Here is a 12,886-nt window from a genome sequence, read left to right on the forward strand (position 1 = left end):
TAAGTTGACAACTGAAACAGTTCAAGCAAATAATATAAGTTTATTTAAGTCACTGGCAATGCGTGGCATCCAGAATATGAAGACCCCGAACCATCTGAAAAGACTTTGAACTTATTTAATTCTGTTGTACATTTTAATTTTATTTACTTGTCGATTATTTATTACTTATTAATTATTTTACATCTCCCAGCATTAGCTCTGCTATTTGGGAGTATAAGTTCCAAGATCCAACACTTTTGTGAAATAAGCGTGAGGCAAAGGAGATTTTCAGACTAAGAGGTATTATACTGCTCATTTACAGTGCAGCTTATTCTAATCAAAGCCACCCAAACAAATGTACCACAATGTTTTCAATATTGTGAAAGTACACATGATTATATTAAAGCAGAAAATGAGAAAGTCATAATTGGATAATATATTTGTAATAAAAAGTAATTGTTTTGGTGGCCTTATTTGATGTAGATGCATAGCAGAGCATGCATCATACATCCATGAATCAATTCCTAATAGCAAAATTTTACATTCTTAACTAAATTGGCTAACAACAAAGAAGAATTGTCACTGCTCGCACAAAGACAGCTAATTAAGTCACAATTGTATCTTGCACTTTTTCACTCCACTATAAGTGTCAAGTTTTATTTCGTGGATAAATTTCATGCACTCTTACAGCAGTGCCTCTCTTTCTGTACTAGAGCATGGTAAATACAAGACATGGCTTTGCTCCATCTAAATCCATGCAGTGTAGCTACCTCACAAGCTCATTAACATATCCATTCATGGAATACTGAATTTATTATTCCATTTCAATCTTTTTAAATGTTTTACTATTGTTCTGTCATTTTCATTTATTATTCATGCATCCTTATGACTATTTAAAGGTACAAAAATGAATAGAATAGACAAAAATGACATGAGGTGAGCAAAGTTATATTATCAAGATTTTGAAGTTCAAACTCATTTTTTTATATTTTCTCCAACAATCAAATGCTTTTTAGATATTATATCAAATATGCATTTTGTGTTATGAGCTTTCAGAAAAGGTATATGTTATTAGAAATTTATAGCAGATTGAATGCACTATATGGCATTAAAGTAACAAGCCTGTTTATGTCAGGGGATATTCTTAAAAATAAATTGAAACATAGTTTGAGATCCAGAGAAATATACAGGTGATATAAGATGAAAACAGGAAAAATACAATATAGTGCATTTTGGAGTATTGGCTTTATATATGATATACTGTGTGTATGCACAGTAATATTAGGATTTACAGTGCAGCTACTATAATTTGGGCCACTTCAATTAGTCTCATTAAGCAATCATATTCTTGCAACTTTTAACTCAACAGTGGCCACCCGCACTTTAGGTTTACTAGAATAAAAGTACCACTTCACAAAGCCAAAGTAAACCATGATCACACAGTCGGTTAAAAAATCTCCTAGGAGGTTTGAACTTACAATGATTTAGAAAAAGAGCACATTGAGCACATTGATAGAAGACCTTGGAGACATGATAATGTGATTCATCATTTTCCATAGAATGGTTCACCAGTCAAGAACAGAGCATTTTGTTGAGGCTGCAAGCTACAAATTTGCATATCCTTAGAAATCACCTTGAAGTCTTGATTGAGTGCCTTGTATTTGGCCAGTGAACTAATGTATGGAAAATGGTGATTTGGCAACTGCTGTTATCAGTTTTATCACTGTCTGGTTTTTCTGCATCTACAGTACCTTGTCAGTCTTGTTGGATTCATCTTGTTCAAGTGATCCTGGTTATAGTAGCAGCACAAGGTTGAAGAAGGCAAAATGTAACTGTTTTAGAAATAATTGTTATCTTGATATTAACAGATTTCTTGTTGATGAAGATATGTTTATATTCATTTGTTGCAGTTATTGAATAATAAAAGATTAAAAAATTAAATTTTTGATTTAAAGCTTGAAGGATCGTAGTTGAAAATACATTATACAAGTGCAATGATGATGTACTGAACTTTTTAGATTAATAAATGCAGAATACATATCAACTGTTGCCTAGTCTAGTCTTGAGTGAAATACAGTGTAGGACATTTTATTTGACTATACAACTACCAGAATGTCCTACGATTTTTATTTGAACTTGCAAAATTAATTTCCATTTGGTGTACAGCAGAGCTGAGCAGTTGCACCGAATAGTAAACTACTAACTATTTACAGGGTTGTCCAGGGTTTTGTTTATGAACCATTATTGTACATTATAATTTTTTGTGATCCAATGATTTGCAAAATAAATCCTCATGAGTTGTGATTCACTCATCCTTTGGAAAGCTAAATAAAAGTAATTGTCAAATTTTCATAAATCTGTGAGTTATTCTTGCTATTCTACCAATTAGTTAGCCCTTGAAATTTTAAAATATTTTGAAAAAGATAATTTGTCAGCCTTGAGAAATTGCTGGCTAATGTCGTAATGATCGACAGCATGACAAACAAGGTAAAGTACCGTTGAATAGTTTTAAATAGTTTTTTGAAATACCTTTTCATTATTTTCTTTTTTCCTAATTCGGGAAATATAAGTTTAATTTTGGCCTTGGTGATTCATGCCATATAACCCCCTTCCCCCTGAACACCCCTGTATTTAGATGCTTTAACAAATCAAACTACATTATCCTTGAGATATCGAAATGCATGGGCAATGTCAGAGACATCAATTTCTAGTGGGTCTATTATTTGTTCACACTTAACCCTTAAACCTGGTGGCAAATAGTCGTCGTTGTCAGTCAACACATCTGAAAGATCAGCAACCTCTTCCAGTTGTTGCTCAGTAACTTTCAATCCTTGAAATGACAAAGAACATTGATTTCATTATCTTAACTGTAAATTTGTTGGTATATTCCTAGCACACAAATGTTTCTCATTTTGGTCATAAATAACCATAATAATAATCATCATCATTAATGACAATAACAAAAATAATTTAAAAGATCATGTTTATAAGATCTTTTTACAATATGTATGACTTGTCTCAAAAATAATACTCTTGTGAGCAACCTCCAACTCTAATAAACAAAAATGTCTAAAAATTGGGCAAGTAAGTTGAGAGAATTCATATGATAACTGCATCATATTTGACTGAATTATAAATTTATCATACCACATTCTTGAAGCCCATACTTTTCTGGAAAGTCATGAATGTGATTTGGTACTCCATCTGGAAGGTAAGTGGTTTTTTGACCACGGATCCTGTGACTGTTCCAAACTGTATCAACAAATGTGTTGATTTCCTTTTGCATTATGGGTATCATAAGATAAGCAAGGAGATGCCTTAAACAAAACAAGTAGGTTATTCAACACACAAGCCAAAAAGTCCAAAATTATATTCCTATTATATATTTTTACTAAAGTGAACAGTTTATTACTTGGGTATAACTTTTAAGATGCATTAATACTTATTTATTTTTCAACCTTCTGAACAATTTCTTTGTTGCAATTCTTCAGAAGAAAATATGCCATATTTTCATTTTTTATATCAAGCTTATTATTATATTTCAACCACAATCTAGGTATGTGATACTTCATCTTTCCTAATAAATTATAATTAGTGAGTGGCTTAGAAGTTATATTGCACTAAATAAATGAAAAACGCAAAGAGTTTACCAGGGTTGACAACATTATTTTACAAAAATTATTATCGTGAGAACAGCATGATTTGAGGTGCTATAAATTCTGGATTTTTTTTTGTAATGAAATGTTTCTGGGATGACTATTATTAAAGTTTGAACACATTCACTGTATGCTTAAATATTGTGGTAGGCAAGAAATACCTGTGACTTTCATTATTTGGGTCATAATGCCCATGATCTTTCAACTGCTTCAAAGGGAATTTAAAGAACATCTCCAGCCTTTCATGGAGTTCCCTCCACCACCTTTCAATCTGTAACAAGATGTTAAAACTTTGAAAACAAAGGAATAACTATCAAACAAATTAAAGCTGAGATAGACAGCATAAACCTAAGTTTCATTATAATTATGAATCCTAGGTGTATGTTGTCTATCTCCAATAGGCCCTTTGCAGCACGTTGGAATGCAGCTGAATTTGGAGGGCAAGACAAAGGAATCTCAACCAAACCTATTGTTTGATTGGCAATTATTGGAAATATCATTGCAAAAGCAGGTCTAATGAAGTGGCTGAGAGCATGCATGGATTGATGAAAACAGAAAGATTTTACTTTGTGTGATATGGTGTCATATTACTGTTTGTTTGTTATAAGTGTGGAAATTTATACCTGTAATTGAGTTTTGATTATAGTTTTTACCTGGTTCGAGGTTGAAGGCCCATAAATGACAGTTTCAACTGGATCCATATCACCATGATTCTGTCTTAGAAATGCATGCATTGTTGCAAGCACCCCAGTTTCGGTGCCTTTATCCAGTCTCAGCCTGCTTGCAATTGTTCTTGTTTTAAACAAGTACTCAAGGTAAAAGCGACCTATAAGCTGTGGATCACTGTTAGTGATCCACACTTTAACCCACAATACTTTTCTGCTGCATGTATCGATACAGCCGTACACAGCAATAGGGAATGTCCAATTTTGGTATCCCATGAGTTTGTCATGGCCATCGAGGGAGTGCACATGGTTGGGCCCTGGCAACGTAAAATGGCCTTTTGCTTTCTTCTTCTTGAACTGAGGAGCTCTTCTCTCCAAAGCATCAGAGTCTACATCATACATAACGGCATATACAACATCCCTTGGTACCTTCAAGCCATAAACTAGTCTGATTTTTTTCTGTAGTGCTCGATATCCTAGTAATTTCCCTGGCCCTTGCATTTCGTTTTTAACTGCACTTTGGATCTCGTCTATGGTTACCGTGCGATCAGTATAACTGATTTCAAAGTGATTAAGCCTTCTGTCAAGTGTCCTTATGCTCCAAGCATACTCGCCAAAATCCCTCAAAACATAATCTAGGATCTCCTCGCGATGCAAGCCCTCTTCGACGTAACGTTTCAATGCTTCTTTCAGAAGTTCATCTTCTTTCCACTGATCATTTTTGATCCTTACCGCCGCCATGTTTACACTTTCGTTTTTCGCGCTAAAAGGATAATCCTTGTCGAATTGCATTCTGGTCTATGGCAGCTCTAGGCCAATGGCGTGGTTTTTTTTTGTTGTTTTTTTTAAATTATTATTTGTTTGTTTTTTTTTTGTTTTTTTTGTTTGTTTGTTTTTAGTTTAATTTACAACGAAAAAAATAACCTACCATTAAAAAGGAAAGAAATCAAAATAAAAGGGGAAAAAAAATAGTGAAGAGAAAGAGAAATGAAAGAAAGCTTAAGAGTTCTCACCAAATTAAGAAATAAAGAAAAGAAAAGAAAAGAAAAAAAAAAAGATAGAAAAAAAGAGCATTTAAAAAAAAGAAAATTGGAAAAACTGAAATTAAAAAAAAGGAGAAAGAAATTAAAGAAAGAAAGAAACGAAAAAAAGCACAGTTTTCCAAAAAAAAAATCAACAAAAAACGGAAAACTTGCAAAAAGAGAAAAAGAAAGAAAGAAAGAAAAGAAAAAAGCATAGTTTTTCAAAAAATCAATTGTTTATTTACAAAATTACTATGGCAGCCCTAGGCCACCATAGATCTGCCAAGCATTTCTTTTGCTGCAAAGGTTCTGTTCTTTTACTTTGTTTCTGTAAAAACAATAAGACAAAAACAACTAATAAATAAATAAAAGGGAGAGAGAGAAATTCACTTACTTGCAATTGCTCTATGTTAGAGGAGCCTTGAGGGAAAATTTTGGCTGCCTCGGTTAAGGCAATACTTAATTCCGATTTTCTTTCTTTTGATGATATTTGTCCTCTAAAAAACAGGATAGTTGGGTTGGCTGAAAGTGCCTTTTTCTTGTCTTCCAGTCATCTGGTGGTAAATCAAAAACAACCAAAAAAGTCTATATATGTAACAGAAATAATGAATATGAATTTCAAAATTATCAAGCTCAGCACATCGTATTATCTTACGAGGGCTTCAGCCCATAATCTGTACTCTTCAATTGACCATTTGTCTTCATGCTTTTCTTGAAGCTCGTGCACTATATTTTGTTTTTTTGTTTTTGTTTCTCTTTCTTTTCTGCCTTTGCGCTTAGTAGTGGAACTTTGGGACAAAGCTGTTTTCTGTTCCTTCTCTGATGCTTTTTGCTCTTAAAATAATAAAGAAATAATTAAAAGTAAGCGAGTCTGAATTTCTATAACTATATCTAGAGGATTTACGTTATATAAGTAATTTCTTTACTTACCATCTTTTTTGGTCTTCTTGGTTGGCGGATAAATTTGAATCCGCAACTTTATTTATCCGGTTATGCCTTCCGTCCACACTAGTCCGGGCGAATCCGGAACAATTCTTCACCGAAAACGGAACTTTTCCAATACGGTCTCCAGAGTGGAGCAATTTGAAAACGCCGGCTAGCCGTATTAGTGTGGACTGACGGAGAACATTTCGTATCCGGAAGTTTTCGAATACGATGACGTCATGATTGTCATGTTCCAATTTTATTTGAAAAGCCGTGCTCTCCAAATCCTCAATTTTATTTTCTCTCGCAGCTCGCCATGCTTCAAATACATTAAGCGCCATTTTATTCTTGTAACGAGTTGACAAAGGAACTGCTTTTGCCAATACCTCCTCGTCTTTAAATATACCCCGTTCACACCAGAACCTTAAACGTTTTAAAAAATTGTTTGATAAAACTGGTCTAATTTTGACTCGTTCACATTGTGCGCGCGTATGCGTTAAACAAGGTTAAATCGCGTTTAACTAAACTACCTCAGTGACGTAAGTTTAAAAGGTGTCTAACAAAGATGGCGAGAGGAAGAGAGGAAGGACGTGGGAAAAGGAAGAGACGATTTTGTTGTTGGAGAAGTGGGGGAGGAGAGAACATTCAGGAAAGGCTGAAAGAATGTACAAGGAAAAAGTCGATATGGGTAGAGATAAGTAACTACATAAAAGCGTCAGGATATGGAGATAGGGAGTTTGAGGCTTGCAAAAACCGAATACACACACTGGTGTCCGTGTACAGAGCATACAAAGACCAGGAGGGGAAATCTGGCACAGCAACCCCCAAAAAACCTCCTTACTTCGAGGAACTAGACAGTGTTCTCTCGGACAAGCCAGCCACACGACCGTTGATGGTTCTAAATTCAACTAAAGTCGTTAAAGATGTTGCTGAAGACGATCACGGCGATAGTGAAGCTGAATGAGCAGATGAAGAAGGCACAGAACAATCTGACGCAGAATATCTAGAGCTCAAGAAAGGTGCAAAGCGAGTCAGTGATAAGTGTTTGTACTGTATACCTTTCTTTCTTTCTTTTTATATTATCACATGACAAGCACACATGACATTATGTAATGTGACATATATCGGCACCATATTTGTTTTCATACGAGGCATGCAAACTAAAAAACTTCGCTAAAATAGCATTCAAATACTCGGAGGGAGTGTATGGATAGCTAACGAGAAAGGTAAATTATGTAGGTTTTTCCGTGCTTGGTTTTGAGTTCTTTTAAAAGCTATTTTACGAGAATGCTTTCGAAAAATTTAATATGCCTTCGAGAGTACAGAGAGAGTACAGCTGCTCAGAGCTGCAAGGTAAGTTCAAGGTAATGTCTGAAGCTTTTAATAATATTAAAAAGTTTGAAATGACAACATTTGTTTTGTAAAATGATAGTAAATTACATCGCAACCGTATGCTTAAAATTTAGATATAAAGTTTGAATGTGTCGATTGTTGTAAATAATGTTGTCGTCACTCGGTGCTTAAAAGCTCATGTTGTTTTGCAATAAGCATAATAACCACAGAAAAGGTTGTAGACAATACATGGACATTTCTTCTTTTGATAACATTAGACTATTATAAATACTTATTAACTGTGGAGTCTCTTATTCGCAGAAACGTGTACCGTAATTTTAACTGTGATCAGATGGAAGTTTAATAAAATATTTTGCTTGTAAAAATCCTTTATTTCAAATGTAAACAATTAATATTGCATGTTTTCATTTGTCCTTTCATGATAGACATCTGATGAGAACAAGGCCAAGAAGAAGAAAAGGACATGCACACAGGATGTTATGTTAAAGATTGAAGAATCCCTTGGCCGATTCATTGAATATCAGGAAAATACTGTTTAAGTGTTTTTTGAGATGGAAAGGGAGAGAGAGAGAGAGGAAAGAAGAAGAGAGGGAGGAAAGAAAAAGGCAGGAGGACAAAGATTTTTTTCTAAAGCTTGCTAGAGTTTTAAAGGGATAACTTGTTTTTGAGCATATACCCCTACCCACTTTTCAGGAGAGTCCCCCCCCCCCCCCTCCCCCCCCCCCCCCCCCCCCCCCCCCCCCCAGCATATAGGGTCAATATATGTCATTTAGCAGTATTTAGTACAATTTATGTTGCAATGCTTTTAATGTTTGTACTCTAGCTCAGTTATTCTAGGCAATGAAGTCTTGTATCGCATTTCTGATAATTTCAGCTTGCCGAACTTGTCTTGCATTTCTATCACATTGTGGGATGTCAGCATAGATCTGTACTCCTGTCAACCAGTCGTCATTCAACTCCTCTTTCATTGTTTCACAAAAATTGTGGACCACACAGCATGCACTAATCGCGATACAAGAATTGGTTACAGACAAGTCGAGACGTTTGGCTAGGCACCTAAAGCGACCCTTCAGTCGACCAAAAGAATTCTCTACCACCACCCTTGTCTTGCTCAGGGCATTGTTGAACTTAACTTCAGATGGTGTTATGTTGCCTCGATCATAATATGGCCGCATCAGCCAATTCGTGAGACCATATACAGAATCACCAATGATAAATGGACTACTCCATTAATTCTTTTGCTTAGGGCAACTGGGAGGAAAGATCTGGCAGAACATGCATCATACAAAAAAGAGTTCTTAAAAACTCTTGCATCATGGACCTTTCCCGGCCAACCAATGCAGACATCCCTGAAAAAGTAATCACTGTCGACCAGGCCTTGTACAATAATCGAGTAAAACTTTTTTCTGTTTATATAGTCCTCTTTATTCTCGTGGGGAGCCATTATGGGCACATGACAGCCATCGACTACCCCAACGACCTGGGGAAATCCTGCAAAGCCGTAAAATCCAGCAATCTCATCTTCTATTTCGAACATTACTCTTGAACATTACTTCCATGATGCACTTACACACTTGCATGGTAATTATACACGCCGTTGACTTCCCAATCCCAAATAGATTGGAAATTGAGCGGTACGATATCGTGTCAGCGAGTCGATACAAAGCAATTACAACACGCTCTCTTGCTGGTATAGCACGACGAAAATGTGTATCCCGACGTTCAATTTGAGGAGCCAGCTCAGCACAGTCTTCCAAACGAGTTTCTTGACATTCTTAAGTTCATTCTCCATTCTGTGTGACCCCAGTCATTGTTAATCGTATTCCAAAACGATCCACTTCGTTGTTTGGACCAAACTCTCCGCACAGGCGCTTAATGTATGAAATACGTAATATTGATAACAAAAAAAAAAAATGCTTGTCGTCTCCTCCTAAAATAATCTCTTCTTTGTTTGAAAGCACGTTGTTTACGAATTTCCACTCGTTTTGGGGTATTTTTCAAGAATAATAAAGTCAAAACTGGAAGAAACCTATCTGCTCTGGAAACCATTTTGACGTTTAAACATTACTCCACACCGGGGAGGGAAAGGGATGATTATCGCGTGCAAGCGAGGCAGTGTCTTCTCGCACAAAGTACGCCGGGAAATAAACTTGTTTTGATTGTGCAAACGAGCGTGAACGATAAATTCAAGTAAACTTGTTTGGTTAATAAAGTTTTATTAAACACAGTTTAGCTAAACAAGTTTAATTTGCTGTGAACGGGGTACAAGTCTTTTCGCCTTTCGGAAATGTTTTGAGGGCTGAAAGTCTTCCGCATTGTCATTAAACGAAGCCATTGTCGATAACTCAGCAAACACAAAAATAAATTGAAATTCAAATATTTATTCATCGCGACTGGTTACTTCACTAAATCCCGAAGGTAAAAAAAAAAAGACAAAAAGTCTATTCTTTACGTAATTATAGAATTACTAGACGCATATCTGCTTGAACTCGGGCTTCATAGCAGAAAATCGAAAGAATTCTTCGTGAACATTGTCATCCTTTTAGATGGTGCAAAGTCTGTTAAGCCTGATTTTCACAAGCGAAGCAAGCATAAGCGCAAGCATAAGAGGCCTTTTTTCATCGTGAAAACTATCCAATGCAAGCATAAGCGCAAGCTTAACGAAAAGGAAACATTTTAATGCTTGTGCTTGTGCTTGTGCTTATGCTTGCGTTGGACAGTTTTCACGATGAAATAAGGCATCTTATGCTTGCGCTTGTGCTTGTGTCGCTTGTGAAAATGATGCTATAGACTTTCAAAAAAGCATTTGTCCTTGTAAATCACGCGTGCTAAAAATGTTGAGGGAAGGCAATCACGATTTTTTTTACCAAACAATAATTCAAACATGTACCTTGGGCATGACTTCTCCCATATAAATCTCTTGCATGAGAATAAAATATTTTGAACCCCACATTACCATTACAATAGATAGCAACTGCAGTACTCCCTATTGTTAACACAAAATTGGTGTAGTTTTCAGCTACACGTGATTCAAGGGCTCTTTGCAAAGAAGCATAGTACTAATATCCTTCTATGGCAGCCTCTTGATGTATGAGTACCAGTGTAGCTTTCACTTTATTGAAGTTCATAGTCAGTGTCAAATACATTTAGCGTTGGTGGTACTTCTGACTGACTGCATTAAAAGTGGCATTAAACTGCCACCCGGTTAGCTCAGTTGGTAAGAGCGTCGGTCTGTTGTGCGGGAGGTCGTGGTTCAAGTCTCGGCCGGACCAACACTCGGGGTCTTAAAATAACTGAGAAGGTGCGGCCTTTGTAATTACATCTGCAAATGGTTAGACCTTCAAGTCTTCTCGGACAAGGACTTAAAACCGTAGGCCCTGTCTCCCAACCCTGGGGGACATAAAAGAACCTGTTGAATTATTCGTATAAGAGTAGGGGATTGTCTTCCGATTCAACAGCCTATCCCAATCTGGAGGCATTAATACTAACTTACTAACAAATCACTCATGATTGTAAGCTGCACGGCTGCTACTAGCGCCTAAATACGCGGCCCGTAAAGTACTCCACTGGTAATGATTGTGCGAATTGAAACCATGTAAAACGAGAGTATATAAGAACCCTGTTATTTATTTATTTCTTTCCTTCCTTCCTTCCTTCCTTCCCTTCCTTCCCCTCCTTCCCCTCCTTCCCCTCCTTCCCTTCCTTCCCCTCCTTCCCTTCCTTCCCCTCCTTCCCTTCCTTCTCTTCCTTCCCTTCCTTCCCTTTCCTTTCTTTCTTTCTTTCCTTCTCTCTTTCTCTCTTTTTTATTATTATTTATTTTAAAAAGGACTGTCTGGCTAATTGAGATGAACTTGAATGCAACTGATTTCCAATATCCATAATTAACATGAGGTCATTGGTAGAATTAACTCCTTGCTTGTTATTGTAAATCAAAGGACTTTGAGGAAGGTAAAAAAATGCTTTCAGTTCGACCCCGTTGAGCTGCGCCACTCCTGTACTTGCAGAGGTGTTAAGCGATGAGAGTTTTTTTTTTTTTTGGATGTCTTTGCAGGATCAACTTTATGCCAGGTCTGCTCACCAATGTTAACTTGGGCCATTAGATAGTCTTTCTGCATTTCTTTAAGACGTTTTCGACCTTCGTTTGATTTCATTCCCTAACCCATTTTGTGATCGAACCGAGCTAGTACTTAGAGGGTTCTGAAGGGGTAAAATGAGTGCTGGTATTATCCTTCTTTGTTGCTTAGGAAATAGGATATCATGCACTGGGATTCATAAACAAAAAGCTATCAAAAATGGGCTCGGGCTAAGAATAAAGGGATTTGAACTGGGATTTGAGTAAATGTTGGGCTTGGAAATGGGATTAGGAACCCCCTTCAGGACCCTCCATTTTTCATAGGAATACGCAGAGTTAATAGAGGGGAGTCCCCTCTATTAACTCTGGAATACGTCATCAGAGCCTTGAATGGATTTGAACGGCCAGGAGCTGCTAACACGAACGTTATACTTTTAGATACTAAGACATAAGGAGGAAGACGCACAAATGTAGTTAATAACGGGAAATAAAAGTAGTATTTTCGGTGTTTATTTGGATACATTAAAAAAAAAACTCACATGCACACACATTTATCCCGCCGCCGGGGTGGTCACACAACGCTTTCGCTGTTTTGGGTTGATGACCATCACTACACCTAGAATTCATGATTTGTGAAGCGGTAGGGAGTAAATGCTGCTCTTTCTTCAGAAAAATCCCTCACATTTGCTAAGTATTGATGTCTCAAACGGCTTATAGAGAGTTTGAAAAATATTATTTTAATTTTGGCAGTCATTTAATTGCTAAATTATGCAAAAACGATTCTTTCTGAAACAACGTATTTAGGCATATTTGATCGATCGTAGAACCCTAAAAACACATTTACCTGAGAATTTTTTTTCACAGTCTTGAACAATATCATCGTGACATCACATACAGTGAAAATCTCGCTTTTCCGTTGTATCGGCCATGGTAAAATTCTCACTTGTTTTGAGGGTGCTTTTAAGCTCAAGAAAACTGTGTCTTGCAAATAATTCTTCCAGAAATTCTTCGTTACAGCTACATGTCTGAAAATCATTGTGAGGCATATAGAGATACCATATTTGAAGTTTATTAGGTTAGAAAGGTCAAGTATTGATTGTATTTCGTACACGAGATCGGTGATTTATCTCAATTTCAGAGTCGTCAAATTAGCACATTTGCCTATCTGCATAAAAATTCAAATTTCTCCCGAACAAAAAAGAATTTTGCAAAACT

General features: G+C 36.3%; 1 protein-coding gene and 1 pseudogene across 1 annotated transcript; one reads left to right on the forward strand and one right to left on the reverse strand.

Moving 5' to 3' along the window:
* Window positions 1–1,984: 1,984 nt before the first annotated feature.
* LOC148907531 (uncharacterized) lies at window positions 1,985–5,219 on the reverse strand. The gene is made up of 4 exons (XM_089034775.1): window positions 4,289–5,219; window positions 3,797–3,906; window positions 3,127–3,296; window positions 1,985–2,809 (listed from the first exon to the last, which is right to left on the reverse strand). Exons 1-4 carry the CDS (start codon window positions 5,090–5,092, stop codon window positions 2,628–2,630), a joined length of 1,266 nt encoding a protein of 421 aa, XP_088890901.1. The 5' UTR covers window positions 5,093–5,219; the 3' UTR covers window positions 1,985–2,627.
* Window positions 5,220–5,576: 357 nt separating this feature from the next.
* Window positions 5,577–8,256, forward strand: LOC116308114 (uncharacterized; annotated as a pseudogene).
* Window positions 8,257–12,886: the final 4,630 nt, after the last annotated feature.

The sequence above is a fragment of the Actinia tenebrosa genome, unplaced genomic scaffold, assembly GCF_029948245.1.
Source record: "Actinia tenebrosa isolate PJP-AT-01 unplaced genomic scaffold, QUT_ActTen_1.0 PGA_scaffold3__52_contigs__length_22856419, whole genome shotgun sequence".
NCBI classification, from domain to species: Eukaryota; Metazoa; Cnidaria; class Anthozoa; order Actiniaria; family Actiniidae; genus Actinia; species Actinia tenebrosa.